At 40.8% G+C, this 19,289-nt stretch overlaps 1 protein-coding gene across 2 annotated transcripts in view; it reads right to left on the bottom strand.

Moving 5' to 3' along the window:
* Nucleotides 1–19,289, bottom strand: part of MALRD1 (MAM and LDL receptor class A domain containing 1) — a 349,934-nt gene that overhangs the window by 39,672 nt on the left and 290,973 nt on the right. For both annotated transcript variants that reach the window (XM_054992174.1, XM_054992175.1), the window contains exons 31-32: nt 18,889–19,014; nt 17,799–17,862 (exon numbers count right to left, since the gene is read on the bottom strand). In XM_054992174.1, the coding sequence (XP_054848149.1) occupies nt 17,799–17,862; nt 18,889–19,014 (190 nt within the window). The remainder of the gene's footprint in view (nt 1–17,798; nt 17,863–18,888; nt 19,015–19,289) is intronic.

Genomic DNA, 19,289 nt, shown 5'->3' with positions numbered 1-19,289 from the left:
CATGTTTAACCACATCAGCATTCAAACTGAAAAGACTATGCTTCTGAATTTAGGTCTTGTGCCCTATGGGAACAATATGAAGCAAGGGGGCTGACTCCCAGGAAAGTGTCCTTATGATTGAAACCTAAGTCACAAAGATCTTGGCCAAATCCACACGCACTCACCATCCGCTTATCTTGCACAGTCATGGCAATTGGGTTCATTCCGCTACCATGCTGTGCACCATCACATTCACCCTCCCAGTGCGTCTTCGTGGCGCAAACAGTTCTCCACATGCCACTGGGCAAAGTATTATAGTGGGCAGTTCCCTCCTCCATCATCAGCATTGACGGCGCACATCACTCCCCCCCCCAAGTTAATTTTGCACTATACCGATTTTCCGACTCTTATGTAGGCAGAGCCAGGGAAAAGCCAGAGTATTTATAGGGGGGAACCAGGTTCCATTCAAAGCCGAGAGTGGAAAGTAACTGATGATAAGGAAAAGGACCATCATCTGTTTCTTTTCCCACGCAAACCACTGCTCACTAAAGTAGGTTTTGTGGTATACCGACCTTTCTTTATTGTGCAAATGCACTATGAAAAGAAAAAAAAGGGCAGGGCAAAAACAGATTTCTGCCATTATCACGTGGTATGGAAAGGAGGCACAATTGTGGCGCAGTGATGGCGGGGAACACGTGGAATGAGAAAGCGTGTGAGTATCTGCTTGAACAGCGCTGTGGTTGCGAAAAAGGCGCGGAAACAAAAAGGAAGTGTGGATTTGGCCCCTGTTGGAATGTTGCATTTAGGTATAGTTTTCAAGCCTTATCTTGGAATTCTTCCTCTGGGGCTGGGTAATAGTCTGGCAACAAGCTGTATGTCTTTCCTCTGCTGATAGGAAGTGTTAGAAAAAATAATTTTAAGAGTCAAAAAACCCCTCCAGATCTGTTTTTTGTGATCTATCTGATTTTTGATCAGCTGGACACTAAACATAAAAGTAGAATTTGGAAGCTGGTTTGTTTTGACATCTGGTGAGATAAGAGCAAGCTAACTGCAAAGCAAACTAATAGATAGGCTTGTGCTGGAACATAATTTATTTACTCATACACAAGGTCACATTTATTCCCATTTGCAAGAGAAATTTCTGACACTGAAATTAGATCTGTGAACTGCTGTGTACACTTTTGTATTTAGGGTTAAAACAAATGTGGAGTCAAATATGACATTGGGTAAGGGATTCTTTGTGAGAAAAAGCTGTGTGGGAACATTACACAGTTACAGCTTTTCTGTCAGAGAAGCAGACAGGTAGGTGATTAGCAGTATAGCAAACATAAAACCAGCACTTCAGAGTGATGAGAAAAGTCCTGCGTGTATGTGTGTGTGTTGAGAATTAAAATTCAAGGAGCTGAACCAGTCTGTCAACACTGTAATCTGGCAGGAAAAGTTCAAGAAGTTCTACTTAATTTGTGAGATTTTGCATGTGTTTGGCAATGCCTCAGCCATCTAGCAACAGCATAAAGAGTTTAATTCTCAGATAGCTGAGCTCATGCTGGTTGAGTAGGAAGAATGGCAAAGTAGGATCAGAGAAGAACAAGGAAGCCTGGAGCTCTGGAACCAACAGGGAGTCTAATAGGAGCAGACAGGATGGTCAGAGGGCAGTATGCTGGGTCACAAGCGCAAAGCAGAACAGAATACATTTCCCTCATGGTGCAACTCTTCCTATTATTTCATCCCAACAGCTCACTCAAAAAATAAAGCTATACGATGTACCAAGGAAAATTTTGTATGAATTCAGAACATGTTACAGAAAGCAGCACATTATGTATATTTTACTAGTTATGCATAAATTTGGGCAACCCTCACGCTTTGTCCTGAGCCTAATATGTGAGTTTTTGCATTTGGGATTTCATAGAAAGAAATTATATTGTTGGTTTCAGAAAGGGGCATGTATAGAATGGTGAGCGGGTAACAAAAATCTATGGAAGGTATACATGTTGCCTAATCTCTCAGCACTGATACTTTTGCAGGTGTCTGTTCCCCAACTAACAAGCACACAAAGATTTTGTCAACTGGATAAAGGATGTATAAAAAAGGCAAACATTAGGCCAAAACATAGAGCAGACTTCTTTTAAAACTTAAATATTTTACTTCCTCCGTATGACTGCCATTTTAAGCTTTAGTTTCAAATACAAACCTTTTCCTCTTTATAAAAATCATACATATATGTACAAAAATATTTCTCCTCCGTGCTTCCTAGAATTTTAATCCATACAGTCTCCTGGTATTGCAAAGAAATTATATTGCATAAAATATCACCTTTACAAAGAGACCAACCCTTCTCCTACAGTATCTCTCTCATCTTCAACAATTTCCCTCTCAAGAAAATAAACTTTTCCTAGACTACTAGTTAATCTTTGAAATAAAGCCTACAAACACTGTCTGCAGCCCTCACATGAATCACGTGGAGCACAAGTGAACAGGGAGGAATACACGTGAGTAGACATGGGCACGATTGGAATTACGGACTGAAAATTGCCCCGATTTTGGAGTTTGCGCCATCGGGACCGGGCTGATCGGTTCCGTCCACGGCTCCCGGTTCAGCGCTTGGGTGGGGCGCTCTATCGGGTCTCGATTGGACCGATCGATTTACGTTTGGGATTGCAGTCTGCAGACAGTCTGGCACCAGCTATCTGTTTCCGAGGGAATGGAGCCCCGTGGAAACGGAGCCTGGGGAATGCCGGAGCTGTTTGCCCTCCTTCTGTCGCCTTGGAAATGCGAATGGAAGCCCAGCTTTCCTTGATCAGCAGGGCTTCCTTCCAACCACGGAGCAGCCAGAAAAGTGCGTGCCCGTCTCGTCCATTTGGGAGAAGAGAGGGGAGGGCGGGGGAAGGGGGTGTTTTTCTGTAGCCATGGGCACTCAAATCTCATCCCTGCAAAGCCTGAGAGGCAGCTCTTACACCCAAACACAGCCCTCCTGCATAGCAGACCCAGGCTTTATAAATAGCCATGTGCTGCGCAACAAAGTTTCACTTTCCGCTTGCGGGTGGAGTGGGACAGAGGCAAGTTCTTGCTTGCTGCTTTTGGAGAGAGAAAGCGCAAGAGAGAGAGAGAGGGAGCTTTAGCTTTGGGCTTCAGTGGATAGGGAATTAGGGAATAGGGAGCTATCTCCTCTGGTTCCCCCCCCCCGTGACAGTACCGGCACACTCCGTGGGGACAGACCCCCCGCCCCCTGAGAGGTGGTGGCTCACCACCACCTCCACGGGCCTGCCGGGCCAGGCGGCCGCCATCCTCCTCACCCACCATTCCTTTAGCGCTGGAAACCGCGGGGCGCCCTCCCGCGTCGCCTTCCCAATTCCCAATTCCCGATTCTGTATCGGAAACGGGACTTGATCGGTGAGGTTTGGGTACCTGGGTTCGGCGCTGCCGCGGAATCACGATCAGCTAAATCGGGATTATTTTTTGGATCATGCCCATGTCTACACGTGAGTCTGTTCACTTGCCATTCAAGTGTGATTTGTCACTTCTAGCTTGGCCCTAAGCCTCATTGTGCCAAACTTTAATTATAGTGAGAGAAGACAGAAGATGGAATGGTAAAAGAAAGAATCTTCTCAAGGTCTAAGGGTCCACTTTGGATGCTGAAGTGTACATCTAGACCCTCATCCTGGCTTTCTTCACAGGAGAAGCAAACTGACTTCCAAATAGGAACATGATTTGCCTCATTGGGGAGATCCAAGTGAGAACACAGGACATTTGTCAGGCAGCTCATGGGATGCGTTCGGCATAACAAGCATTAGTGTGGCCTCTGGAGGGATTTGCAAGCCTTAAGCCCACAAGAGGGATTCTTCCCCAGTCTTCTTCTGGGTTTTTAAGTTACTCTACCTTAACTCTTTTCTCTAATATTCTCCTTTTCCTGATAGAACAGGCTTGAGATACTTTTGCATTAAGGATTCAATTATTTGGATCAGATGCTAAAAATAATTCCTGCTCTGATACTGCATAATCCGACAGGGCTGATAAAATACAAGTCGGAGTGCCTGAGGAAATATTTAGAACGTGCTGCTATGGTTACTTTCTGAGCAGGGGTAAACGCCTTACTTTGCTTCAAAATCCTGTAAGAAAAGATGTGTATCACTTTCATCAGCCGCTGGACTCAACTTTGAAACTATTTTTGGAAAATAAAAGTTTTGTACTTCTTCATAAAGAGGAAATGATCCAACCACCAACAATGTTGGAAGGTGGTGAGTGACTATCTAGGTCATAGCTGTACATCTGGAATGACTGATGTATTAAATTTGGTCATGAGTTCCCTCTCTCCCAAAAGGCCTCCCTGAAGAGAAAAAAGGTCACCCAAGATCTCTTCAAAGCAATAGCATTTCAGTTTCTACAGCAGCATTACTGAGAGTTCCCCTCTGAAGTTGCAACCCCCCCAATCTTGAAATTTTGACTCCAAAGAGGAGTTTAATAAGAAAATAGTACAATTATTTTGAATGAATTACAATACTCTTTTACCTTTCAGTATTGTATCTCAAGACACTAGAATCTGAAGCAATTTCAGCCCCTCAAGGAACCAGCCTCTCTTTCTGTCATTAAACAGCACTTAAGTCTTAAGAACTGGATGAGCTAGAAATGAAAAAAAATGATCTGAAGAATGAGGTCAGCCCGTTCAAATCTCCAAGACTGTTCCTACACCCTCGTTTCAAGAGAGGCGCTGGGTAAGGGCATGGTTTGCAGCAGCAGGCGGAAAGGAGAGGCAGGTGGCTGCCTTTCTGTGATGGTGGTGGGGAGGAGAAAGCCACCTATGGGCCAGCATCTCTTGACCATTGGTGAACGAGACAGGAGAGCAAGGAGTAACACACACAGAGGAATAATAGTGTGTGTGTGTGTGGGGGGGCATTTGCTGAGGGCTTAGACCTTTTTAGCTCATTCAATGGGAGCTTGCCCAATCAATCTATCCTCCTCCCCCCTGGACCTTTCCTTTGTCCTTCCTTATTTTGCTTTCTGCATCTTTGCCATGGCATTCTCCCCAGCACTGGCTATGAGGGAGCTTTACCTCTAAGCCCTCAGCCAGCCTAATGATCACCAGCTATGTGTGTGCGGAGTTCAACAGGAGACTGCCCAATTCATCTATCGTCCTCCCCAGTGGACACGTCCTTTGTCTTTCTCCTGCTGCTGGCTCTGCATCTTTGCCTCTCTTGGTGCTTGGCCTTGAGCTATCTCTTTATTGCTCTGGAGCGGCCCTCACACCCTCTCTCTTGCAACTGAAGTGCGTGATCCAGGTCCAATAGCACCTCAAAGACCAACTAGATCTTCCTCTTTGCAGACCAACATGGCTACTTACCAGAAACTCTTTCACAGCTCGCACTTTGAGCAAGCACGGGCTGCAAGGAGACAAATAGCAAGGTGGGGGGGGGAGGAGTTCAAACTTATAAAGCTCTTATTGCAGCAGCATTGATGAGAAGGACCACATTTTAAAGCCTTTATTGACTTTTTCTCTGCCAATTAAATTTCCTTTAAAAATCCACTCAAACAAACTGATTTGAGTAAATATGTTCATAGCTTAAAATTTACTCAAGAAATGTACCCTGCTATTCTGTTAGATGTAGGTCTGAGAGAGGGCTGCTGCTTTGTTAAAGTTTAATCAGTATTTGAACTCGTTCAGTGTACCTTCTGTACATTTAAAAATGTGATTAAATGGAATGAACGTTAAAAAAAGAAAAGAATTTCACAGGTAGTTGCTGTTTGGTAGATAATGCATTTCAATGCATTGTACAATAAATGGCACTGATATTCCACATATCAAGGGTTTCTCATCCCATTTGATAAAAGTTACAGTACATATACTGACTCCAATTTTCTTCTAATGCTCTGATGCATTTTTGGAAGTGAGTCCTAAGAACTGGGTACTTGCCAAATACCACACCACCTCCAGAATATACCCTGGCTGGTGATTGAATGCAAAAAAAGGGGAGCAAAGCAAACTTCCCTGGGGAGGAAATATTGTTACTTCAGTGCTACTGCAGTGCTGACACTATTCTTTGTAACCACTCACCATACCTCAGACAGAACATGAACAGGTAGCAAAGCCTTCTGAGAAGATCTTAAACAGCAGACAGAATATGCAGGAGTCAGTAAGCTTTTACATTTAAAGAGCCAAGCTACGTGGAAATTCGAAGCCAGACCTCAACATAGAGCCAGAATAAGAAATCACATTTGCGTAACTGAAAATATACAGCTCAACATTACTGATAACTGACATGTTAATTAATAATTCACAAAGTTTCTGCAGAACAAATACCGGTTGTTGTGAGTCCATAGGAAGTGGCACCCACAAGGTCTCACAATAAGTAATACATATACACAGGAACACCCTGTATGATTGTTTTAGAACACTGTGTATATAATTCTGGTGCACTTTTACATCATTGGCAACTAGTCGCATTGTCACAATAATTTTAAATGTTGGCATATGTTATTATTTGTGGGCTCTAGGTGGTTTATGTGATATCTACAATCTTATATTTTGCACCCTTCTGTTCCTTGTACTTTGTGTATCCAGTTTGAAGGTGTTCCTTTGTTTTGGGGTGTTCTTTTATTTATTTATAAATCAGTGCATAGTTTGAACTTGGAATCCTGGCAACTGTTCACCTGTACCATTTTTCTTTCTGCAAAACATCTTTAAAAATCACATTAGTCCCATGAAAACTTACACACCTTAATTTCATTTGCTTTTGTAATGAGCCATATTTGCTTCCATACTGAGCTGCATTTGGTCATAGGCCAAAGGTTACAAATCCCTGCCCTTATGGAAGAAGGTAGTTCTTGATATATTCTGAATCATTCAGGTCTTTAAATAGCTGTTGGAAATGTTCCAGAAGCCAGCAAAGATGTTGCAGGGCTAGTATTATTAATTTCAAGAAACCCACTCCATTCAGCACCCCGACAGCTGCATTTTGTTTTTGTTTTTTGAAAAAATTTTTATTGGGTTAGAATCCATTATTTTTACATTACATTCAATTTTCCCCAAATTTTTCATTTCTAACCCCCTCCCTTTCCCCCCCTTTAGTTGACTTCCAACAGCTTTCCCACCCTTTGTCCCTTTTCCCTTGCTTCTATTAAATTCCTCTGTCTAAAACAGATATACATTCTCCATTATATTAAGCAGTACATCCTTAACTACTTTTCTTGTTATATACCCAAACTGTAAGTCTTTGTTTCCATCTTGGATAAACAATTTATCCCATTTTCCAGTTTTAAATATTTCTATATATCATAAACCTATATATCATAAACCATAAAAATCTTACATTTAAATCAAACAATTTGACTTATTCTCTATATATTACTCATTCTATCTTTTTATAGTAATTCTATATAACTCATCACATAGTCAATCAATTTGACTCTTCTGTACATTCAGTTTGGTGCATATAAATCTTGTCAAAGAAAGAAAATATTGTTGGTTACTCAATCCTCGTATTTAAACCTTATTATTAATTATTTTCTATCAACATTCTATCTATTAACCTATATATATCTATATATATATCAATCTGTTAATCTAACTGCTTATAAATTCACATTTATCTCTTCCTCCCCCGGTAAAGACACCCCTCTCTTTTATACTTTTATTATACTTCAGTAGTTCTCAAACTGCCACAGTTTCCCTCCCACCTCCCATTTCTTCTCCAGATATTGTTTCAGCTTCTCCCAGTCTGTGTTAAACTGCCCTGAGTCCAGATTTCTCAGTTTTCTTGTCATCTTGTCCATTTCTGCCATGTACAGCAATTTGTAGATCCAATCTTCAATAGTTGGCACTTCTTGTACTTTCCATTTTTGCGCATACAAAAGTCTAGCTGCTGCTGTCATATAAAATATCAACGTCCTATGATGGGCTGGAATTCCCTCCATTCCCAAGTTTAGTAGCAGGAGTTCTGGGTTCTTATTTATTTGAAACTGTAAAATTTCACTCATTTCTCTTATTATTTCCCCCCAGTACTGCCTAGCTACCTCACATGACCACCACATATGATAGAGGGAGCCCTCATGCTTCTTACATTTCCAGCATTTATTAGAAGTGTTCAAATTCCCTAGCGCAATCTTCTTTGGTGTCATGTACCAACGATATATCATTTTGTAAATGTTCTCTTTAATATTAGTACATGTCGTTGTCTTCATTGTAGTTTTCCACAAGTATTCCCATGCCTCCATTGTTATTTCTTTATTGAAATTTATAGCCCATTTCACCATCTGTGTTTTAACTGTCTCGTCCTCAGTATACCATTTCAACAGTACTTGGTATACCTTGGATATTCTTTTCTTGTCTTCTTTAAGAAGGGTCTGCTCTAGTTCCGAGTTCTCTGTTCGTATACCCCCCTTTGCAGAGTCCGAATTGTATAAGTCTCTGATCTGTCTATACTGGAACCAGTCATAATTAGGTGATAGTTCCTCTTGCGTCTTTATTCTAAGTTTAGATACTTCAATTTTAGTTATTTCTTTATACGTTAAACATTGTTGTTCATTATCAACAGCTCTCGGATCTATCACCTCGTATGGAACCACCCACAAGGGGGTTCCTTCTTGTAGGTAAATTCTATACTTCTTCCAGATTGTATATAAACTTCTCCGTACAAAATGGTGCAGGAACATCGAGTTGACCTTTACTTTGTCATGCCATAGGTATGCGTGCCATCCAAAAAATTTTTTATATCCCTCTAGGGCTAATAGTTTCTTGTTCTTTAATGTCATCCACTCTTTCAACCAAACTAGGCAGATTGCATCGTGATAAAGTCTCAGGTTGGGCAGTTGCATTCCGCCTCTTTCCTTTGCATCTTGTAAAACTTTTACTTTCACTCGAGGCTTCTTGCCTGCCCAAACAAAATCTGATATTTTCCTCTGCCATTTTTCAAATTGTTTAGAGTCTCTGATGATTGGTATTGTCTGTAGCAAAAACATTACTCTTGGTAACACATTCATCTTAACTGCTGCAATCCTGCCCAACCATGACAGGTTCAAACTATTCCATTTGATCAAATCTCTCTCTATCTGAGTCCATAATTTTTCATAGTTATTTTTGAATAAGTCTATATTCTTTGCAGTCAGTTCAACTCCCAAATATTTCACTTTGCTTGTTACTTCACAGTCCGTTGTTTCCATTAACAATTGTTGTTTCTGCTTAGTCATATTTTTACATAGTATCTTTGACTTCTTTTTGTTAATATAAAAACCTGCCAAATCTCCAAACTCCTTGATCTTATCTATCACTTTTGGCATGTTCTCCAATGGGTCCTCTACAATTAACATTATGTCATCCGCGAATGCTCTGACCTTGTATGAATAGTCCTTTATTTTTATTCCACGAATTGGCTCATCTTGACGTATTTGTATCATCAGAATCTCCAATACTAAAATGAACAACAATGGAGATAACGGGCAACCTTGTCTTGTTCCTTTACTAATCGTCAATTTCTTGGTCAATTCATCATTCACTACAATTGCTGCAGTCTGGTCTCTGTAAATTTCCTTAATTGCTCTGATGAATCTTTCTCCCAATTATAGCTTTTCCATAGTGGCAAACATAAAGTCCCAGTTTAAATTGTCAAACGCTTTTTCAGCGTCTACAAAGAAGAAACCAACCTCTTTGTCACAACGCTTGTCATAATATTCAATAGCATTAATCACTGTCCTTAAATTGTCTCTTATTTGTCTGTCTGGCAAAAAGCCTGCTTGTTCCTCCTCTATAACTTCCGAGAGCCACCCCTTCAATCTCTCCGCCAATATCTTCGTAAAAATTTTATAGTCATTGTTAAGTAGTGATATAGGTCTATAATTTTTCACGTTAGTCAGGTCTTGGCCCTCTTTTGGGATCAATGATATATTCGCTTCACTCCAAGTATCTGGAATCCTTTGATCCCTAAAAACTCCATTCATCACCTCTTTTAGGAATGGTGCCAGTTCATTGGCCATTGTCTTATAAAATTTAGCCGTAAGTCCATCTGGCCCTGGCGCCTTTCCTAGATTTGCGGATTGTATTGCCTTGCTTATTTCCTCGTCAGTTACTTCACTGTTCAACTTATTTCTCCAAGCTTCTGAGATTTCTGGAAGTTTGGTTTTCTCCAGATATGATGCTATTGATTCTTTGTTTACTTCTTAGCGTAGAATTTATAAAAGGCTCTACTAATGGTAGTCTGCTCCAAGTACGTTTTATTATCTTCACAGATTTTATTTATTATTTTCTTTTCCCTTTTCTACTTCAATTGCCATGCTAGGTATTTCCCAGGTTTATTAGCACCCTCAAACGCTTTTTGATTCAGTCTTTTAAGATTCCACTCCAATTCTTTATTACTCATTGCTGTTAGCTGTTCTTGAAGAATTTTGATTTCCTGGTATATCTTCTTTTTCCCTGGTCTCTTTTTTAGCTGTGTTTCTTTGGCTTTTATTTTCTCCTCAATCTCTTGTCTTTTCTCCTCTTTCTTTTTTCTTGCTCTGCCGTTTAAGTCCATTAGTATGCCCCTTACAACCGCCTTGTACGCATCCCAAACTTTATTGGTTGGTACTTCTTTATTCACGTTGTATTGTATAAAAAACTTTGTCTCTCTTCTCAGTATTTCCGTATTCTCTCTTTCCTGTAGCAAGTCCTCATTTATTCTCCATGCTTTCCTTTTTCTCTTTTTTTCCAAATTTCCACATAATTGGGTTGTGATCTGAGCCTACCATCGGCATTATTTCTGCCTCCTTAGTCCATAACGCTAAGTCTTTTGAGGCCCAGATCATATCGATTCTTGATAATGTAAAATGCCTTGCAGAATAGAAAGTAAACTGTCTACTTTTAGGATATTCTCTCCTCCATACATCTTCGAGAGTCTCTTGTTGAATCAACTCAAAAAAAAGCTTTGGTAATAGTCCTCTTTTCTTTTGTATCGTTGTAGTCTTTTTGTCTAGCTCCAAGTCTGTCACTCCAATGAAGTCTCCAGCAAGAATTATCTGGTCATATACAAGATCGTCTAAATGCTTCCTTAACTCTTCAAAAAAGCTTTCTTTTGCACCATTAGGTGCATAAAGTCCGACTACCAACACTCTCTTTAAATTCCAAATACATTCCACTGCTACAAATCTAGCTTCCACATCTCTCATAACAAATTTTGGCTGTAGCTCCTCTTTTATATACAACACCACTCCTCTTTTTTTCTTATTAGAGGCCGCTACAAACTCTTTGCCCAGTTTTCCAGATTTTAAATATTTTACATCCTGTTTTCTAATATGGGTCTCTTGCAAACAAACAATATCACATTTTTGTTTTAGTAGCCAATGAAAAATATTTTTCCTCTTATTCGGTGAGTTTAGTCCATTTACATTCCAAGATAATACTTTACACTCCATATTCATAGTTTTGTTGGTAAGTCTTTTTCATTGTCCTTAATAAATCTCTCCATCTCTCGCTCAGATCTGATGCGTTTTTTTGCCCCTCCAAACTCAAAGGACACTCCTTCTGGTAACTCCCATCTATACCTGATTTTCATGTCCTTCAAAATCTGAATTAGCACTTTATATTTTTTCCGGTCCAATAACACTGATCTGGGCAGTTCCTTCATTATAATGATCGTCTTGCCATCAATCTCCAATGGATCTTGGAACTGTTTTGTCACAATCCTCTCTTTCATGTTTCTTGTTGTAAACTGCACAATCACATCCCTTGGTAATTTCCTCTGGGTTGCAATTCTTGAATTCACACGGTATGCCACATCTAGGATAGCCACAACTTCCTCCTCCTCCTTCCCCAGGTATTCAGCCAACACCTCAGTCATCTGTTCTTGCGCTGACTTCCCTTCCACTTCTGGCAGACCACGAAAACGTAGCTGCTTCTCCATGTGTTTAGTTTCTGCAACTGACATCCTCCCCTTCACCAATCTCATCTCTGTTTGTTGCGTGTCTATTAGATTCTCCATCGCGTCTTCTACTGTTTTAACTCTCTGCTGCGTTCCTTGTAATTCACTACGAATCGTTTCCATACCTTTTTTCATTTCTGACAGCTCCGACTTTACTGTCTGTGTAACCTCTTTAACCTCTTTAATAAGCTCCAATTTCGTGTCCTTAAGCTCTTTAATCATATCTAAAAGTTTTTTATCCAGATTTTTATCCAGATTTTCTATTGCCGATTGCCACTCTTTTTTCGACATCGTGGGGCTTGCTTTAGCTCGCTCCCACGAATCCGCTCTCTTCCTTAACTCCGTGGCGTAAAATTAAATGTTTTTCTTTTTCAAATGTCCCAATCTTCTTGCCAAAATTAAATTTTAAAGTGTCCAAAATGTCGGGCATCTTTTCTCTATGGTTTCTCTATGATGTTATAATCCAAGATGGCCTACTTCCTCTTCCGCTGAAGCCGCGACCCTTCCCCTTTCAAAAATGGCGATTCCCTACTTCCTGTCCTCCGGCAAGGGCCGCTTCTCTCCAGCCACTCTATTGTTGTTACGCACTTCCTGTCTCCCGTCTTCCCACAGCAGGTCTCGCGATGGTGTCTTTTTCCCACAGCTCCAAAGCCACAGGTATTCAAAACAATAGTCCGGTTTCTTTAATAACTTCTTTAAACTTAGTCTCTTTTCAAATACAACTCCTGCCGAGTCTTCACCTCCTTTTCACTAGTCTGTTGCAGTTTAAAAATCTACTTTTTTCCCTCTCTGTTTTTGTCAATCTGTCCCGTATCAAAAGATAGCGATCTTTACCTTCTCTTCACTTTTCTCGGGTTGTAATCGCTGTTTCGATCTTAAATTCTCCTCTCAGCTTCCTTTCCCAATCGAAGCTTGGGTATGTAGGTCTTATGCCAGCCGAATTGGCCCCAAAACTGCCGCAGAGATTATAGCCGACCCGTCGCAAGGTGGGACCTCAAGGATCGGGGGGAGACTCGTTGTGTAGAGCCCCCCCTTGTCCGAGATCTAGCTCACCCTAGGGTCTTGAGCGTTCTTTGCCTGCTCCCCGCCTGGGAGCAGTCGGCCGCGGGCTATTTTCACCCCTCCAGCCGGTTAAAACGGCAGTCCGGTCAGCTCCGCGAATGGAGCTGCGTTAGACCTCCATGAATCCCAAACCGGAAGTCCCGACAGCTGCATTTTGGAGTGCTCATGTAGAGCATGATTCAGTTGTCTCATGGACATACCATTTGTTATGTTTTGGCAATTACATTATGTTGGCATCTCAGGTTCCGGATGGAGAGGTGATGCTGTGCAGGGAGGAACTACAACTACAGCTACAGCACAAGCCTTCTCAAATTACCTAGATGATAGGGAAAGGGGCTATACTGCAGCAGCTTCAGTGCCATGAACATACCATAAGAAGGAGCAGGTGGGGGGTGGTAAGAAAGTGTGGGGTTTTTTTACACTTGTACATAACCCATTTCTTAGTCACCCAGAGTAGCTTTCATATGATCTCTCTTCTGAGCTAGACCTGCATAGCTTCAGCAGTAGAATTATGTTTATATCATCAGACTAGGAACTTACTGAAAGCCATACAATGGCAAAAAAAGACGTTCAAAGCTGGGTTTCCCTGGTCCATATCCAACACACTTTACTGTACAGCATACTAGTCTACATTCAGTTGTAAGACACTCACCAAATCTCAAACCACAATCCAGAAATTTTCCAGGATACAGTAAACTATAATGACTGCTCATGGACCACATTTAGACATTAGGACAAATCACAGACTGAGAAAACTCTAATTTAGTGTGATGCTTGAATGCAGGGTGCCCATCATACTGTGATTTCTTGCTGGACACTAAACAGGAATTGTAAACTATAGTTTATACCTGGTTTGTTCACTGTGATCTGTAAGTACTGTGGTTTGTTGTGAGGTATGAATACAGAAATTCTAGATTGTCCAATAGCACTGCCACTTGCAACATCCTGGATAGACCAAGAGAAAACCTTGCTGTTCCAGCTGCATTCAGATATGGGCAATGCTTTCTAAGGGCACTACCTCCTTCCTTCTCTCTCAGCCTTTCTCCATGACCCTCCTTCTGTGCTAGTCATGATTCACCAATCAGGAATGTACTTCAGAGCCTTTAGCCCCTCAAGAGCAAAGGATGGAGAAACTCAGGAATAGAGATGGGCACGATCCAAAAAAAATTAACGAGCCAGCGGATCGTGGTTCAGCGCCAGCGACAATCCCAAATTAACGATCCACACCAATCATCTCCCGTTCCCGAACCATGAATCGTGGATTGTAGATGCCAAAGCGGGGCACGCTGGTATTCCCAGCTATGTGGGAAGGTGGGTTGTGGCGGCGGCCGACTCTCTCAGTCTCTCTCTCTCTCTCCAAAGGCTAGCAAGTAGCAAGCAAGAGCTCTGGCCCACTCCACTGCTCGCAGAAAGTGAAACCCAGCCTGGGAGACCACGGCTATTTATAAGCATGGGTCCCATTCAGCAACACAGGAGGTCTGCGTTTGGCCATCAGAGCTGCCTATCAGGGTTTGCAGGGATGAGATTGGAGTGCCCATGGCTACAGAACACCCCCTTCCCCCTCCCTCCCCTGGGTGTCTTCTCCCAACTTGTGACTGCTTTGCTGCTTCGTGATTGGAAGGAAGCCCTGCTGATCAAGGAAAGCTGGGCTTCCATTCGGGTTTCCAGGGTGACAGAGGGAGGGCAAACAGAGCTCAGGCATTCCCCTGGCTCTGTTACCAGGGGAATAGATTGCTGGCGCCTGAGTGTCTGGATCCCCGAACCGAGCCCAAACGCCCCGATCCAGGCCTCTCCTGACCGCTGGATTGTTGGCCGTGGATGATCATGATCCGCCGGGGCGCGATCGCCATTATCGTGGTTTTTTTTCGTTCGTAATGCGGATCGTGCCCATCTCTACTCAGGAATTCACCAAAGCAGCTATACACAGAAGGAAAGGGAGGCTGATGATCCTTATCCAAGAGAGAGGCACGGGATGTCCAGCTTTGCTTAAGCCACTTACCTCCCCTCACCCTTTTCCTCCCATTTACTGCTGCTGGCCAATAGCTAGTAGTCTGCATGTGGAGTGAGGCTTTGTAGCAGTCCATGAAATCTGGGGATTCTGCTTGCAAGTGGGAAAGGAGGCGAGCCACCAAACTACGGTCTGTTATATATCTTGTAGGTTAACAATGGTTTGTACAACAAAATATATGTCCACTTAGTAAGCTTACCACATATACCACATTTCATTGTGACATCTGAATACAGCAATTGTATTCACAACCAAATCATCCTCTCCACCCCCTTTCCCAGTAAGGTAAGGCTCAGGCAAACTTTATGGGAAATAGAAACTTGTCAGATGTCTCCATAATTTTAAGGGCTAACTGGAAGGAAAAATATATTGAAAATGTTACATGTATGCTGTTTCTCTTGCTTTCTTGTTCCTTGCCAATCTGATCTCATATTAAAGATTCTTTGGCTCAAGGGAGGGAGGGAAAGAAGCATAAACTGTGAGCTCAAAATTCCAAAGGCACGGGCTCAATAAAATTTAATTGTTCATATGATTGCTTAGAGCAAATACAGAAAAATTGAGCACAGTAAAGCCAGTTCAATTTAAGTACATTCTCAAGTATAATGTTTTTCAATACTCTGAAAGTTGTAGGGGGGGGGGGGGAGGAATTTCTATAAAAACCCTCAAATATTAATCTTAAATAATCACAGGGACTTAAATATATTGCAAAACAGTGGCTTATCCTGGTTTTGCAATATTTTCTTACGGCTTTTCTAAATTCCTCATTTCAATAACATTAAAACAATATATTGAGCACAGTCTGATTTTCTCCTGATACTTATAGCTTACTTATACATATTTTTTGCAACATCTCTTCTTCCAAGATGGATTCAGTATTAGATGCAGCATTAGAATTTCGGCTATGACACAACACTGTAAACAGATTATTACTTCTGCAGTAAACAAACAACCTGCAGCCATGTAGATTCCTTCACATTAAAAAGCAACGAGAAATAATACATTATGGATGTGCTTTTGCATAAAATGTTTTGCACTGTCTTTTCCACCAGACTGTACTAAGCTGGAACCATATTTTCTATCAATGATTTCTGCTGGCTTTCCTCTTACATACTATGGAACTAGAAATTGAGGTCTTTTTTTATATGCATACTCTCCTAAAAGCCACATATATGCAATGTCTGTCTTTCCTGTTCTTTTTAATTCCTGAGTTGAAAACTCTAATAGGGTGGTTTGGTTTAAAATAAGGGTGGTTTAAAGCATGATTCATAACTCAAAGATAAAGGCTGATTTAAATATCTCAAATAATTTCTTGTTTGTTCCAAGGGTATGTCCTAAACAAATGTGCATGCTACAGCTCACATAAACATTAAAAGGGCTCATTTTAAATAAAACTGGAACCATTATTCAGCCTACACAATCAGTCAAAACACTTGTTCATATGCATTTTCACTGCACAGTATAATTACAAAAGTATATCTAGACAGGTTGATTAATATTTACCATGCACCTCAGTGGTCAGGTATCCACATTTGTTATGCATCAGGTTACTCAGGTGAATGCAGTCTTGTCATATATTAGGTCAGTCAAGGGTATGTAATAATTACACAACCCATTATTTGGTTGGGTAAGAGGATAAGGCTTGTTGAAAAGGAGGTGTATGCAGCAACATCTTTCTCAGCATCACAGTAGAGAAATATTTATTTATTTAAAATATTTACATGCTTGCTTTTCTCCTGAGCATCTCAGGACCAATGGTGGGTAATAGTGATATAATAACACTATGAAAAGAACTCGAAAAAAATAAACATTAAAAATTAACATCTAGAAACAACTTATGCCCCACTAAGAGAACAGTTCCTGCCTTTGCTTAAACTTGCACTACCCTAAAAGCTCTCCAGAATCCTTACAGACTGGCCAGAAATCCATTAGGACAGAAGCCCCTCTGAGCTCTTTTGTGAGGGTGTTCCACAGACATGGGGTAGCCACTGAGAAAGCCCAAACCTGGACCATTGCAGAATGCACCTTAGATAAAGTCATTGCTGAGAATAATAGACCTTGCTGGAAAGAATGAAGCTGTCATATGGGGAATGTGCAGGAAGAGCCAGTCCTTCATATATGTGATCCTGAAGCCATGAAAGACTTGAAAGGTAAGAACCAGCATCTGTGATAGGACCTGGAATCTAATTAGCAGGCAGGAGAAGGACCTCAGCGTGGAAGTAATGTGGCCCTGATAGCTAGGCTTAATAACAAATGGGCGTCCATCGTTCGTACCAGCAGCAGTTTTTGGATAGTCTTTCAGGGCAGCCTCATGAATCACTTGTTACAGTAATTTAGCCATGAGGCACAGATCAACATGGCCAGCTTGGGCCTGAAAATAGGGAGTCAACTTCCAAATTAAATGTAACAGGTAAAAGGTAAAAGTAGTCCCCTGTGCAAGCACCGAGTCATTACTGACCTATGGGGGCGGGGGGGGGGACGTTGCATCACAACATTTTCTTGGCAGACTTTTGTTACGGCTTAAAAGCTTTTGTTTGGCTTGAAAGCCAAAGATTGGTTACCTACACTTATTGATGGATTGCAAACAGATTCATGGGTTCAATTTGCACAAGGGAGAAGAAAAATTAAAATGGGGATTTGGGTCTCAAAGCAGGAAGAATAAGAAATTTGAAATCATCATTGCTTTTCAAAACTGGCTGGAGCTGAAGTAATGTGATGGTGTGAATTTTGCTTTGAAGGAAAAACAACAGGGACTCTGAAATGTGGATTTGTGAGTATCCACTGCTGTAAGGATTGGGTTGTGGTTGCCTTGACATTCCCCAATAGCTTTCAAAAATAAGCATGTGAATCAAGAAGACAACATACAATCTTACCTGCAGAGGGGAGCAGTTTCTTTGCTGCATGTGCCTCCATTTTTACAATATGACTCTGGACAAGCTAGAAAAAAAGTAAGAAATCTATAACTGTGCCAAAACATAGGTGTAAATATGTATGTAAATATTCAAATAGGCACCATGCAATAACAAAATTCGCCATTTTAAAAATAAATATGTATCTGCGTGATTTTGCATTTGCACTCTTAAAAAAAACTATATTTACTCCTCCCTCTTTTTGCCTATACTTTAGATACAGTCATACATGTCAAGAGTTGAGGCGTAACCAAGACACAGTGAAGTACCTGTCTTACTGATTTTAATGAGAGCTTGAAACCTGAGTCCTCATAAAGGACAATGCCTAATTTGGGTTGGATAAAGTCCAGTTTATTCTTTTACTTACCTTTCTATAATATGTACATATTGAGAATTATTTTGGCTGTGTGGTCTTGAAGTGAATTCTACATTTCATATTTTAAGTTTCAAATAGCAATGCTAATTTTTAACATTATTCACTAGGGCTGACAGATCGCAAACTGAAGATACCCCCATGGCTTTGAATTTGTCACCAACATGGGAGACCAGGCTGAAGAAGCTTCTCATTCTTCTGTTATTTTGCTTATGTTCCTTTTACTTCTCTTGCATGCTACCCCAAGGAAAGCTGGATAGGAGAAGCCACTTTTTCTTTTTCTCCTGATGTCAAGATACCTCCAAAAACCTCCATGTCAAAATCTGGCAACCCTATTAATCAGAGATGTTGTAACAGTGCCTCCAAAATGCTCTTCATTTTCTGCAGGACGATAGACTTACTTAAATGAAATTACACTTGATACAGCTTGAGATATTTCCATTTGAATCCTAACTGGATAGTCATAGTAAAAAAAAAAACTTTATCTAAGCTAGTCGCATTCTTATTTTTATCTTAGTTTTCGACCTAAAACTACAATAGAATACATCAAATGTTCCTTTGGGGAAATCCAAACACATTTTACCACTATGAGCCCCATCCACTTTATGAATTTTCTCCAAGCTAAATAAAAATTCTAGTCTTTATAGTGAATGAGATTTTGATTTAAAACTAGCAGACTACCTGAACAGCTAGATTCATCCATGAAGAAATCAATGCAGTCTACAATACCATCACAGCGCTGGGAGACTGGAATACAGCTGTTAGTTGATGGACACAACAAAGACCCATTGAAGCAGTCTTTAACAGCTGAGTGAAAGAGAGATAAAAGATGGTTAGTAAAAAGGTTCTTGTTATGAAATTTATTTATTAAGAAAACTTTTGTGCCACTTCTCCAGAGGAAACTGCCCAAGTTGGCTTTCAAATAAATCATTGTAAAAATATAAAACAAAAGCTGTTAATTATAACTGAGCATTCAAAACCATGTTACCATAATGGAATAAGGCATACAGCTAGTTATTCACATGATATACTATTCCATGTTCTAGGATCAGTTCTGGATTCTGTTTACCTTCAAAGCCCAC

Source organism: Eublepharis macularius, chromosome 11, assembly GCF_028583425.1.
Source record: "Eublepharis macularius isolate TG4126 chromosome 11, MPM_Emac_v1.0, whole genome shotgun sequence".
Lineage (NCBI taxonomy): Eukaryota > Metazoa > Chordata > Lepidosauria > Squamata > Eublepharidae > Eublepharis > Eublepharis macularius.
Note: the sequence above shows the minus strand (reverse complement) of the source record. Positions and strands in the feature narration are given on the sequence as shown.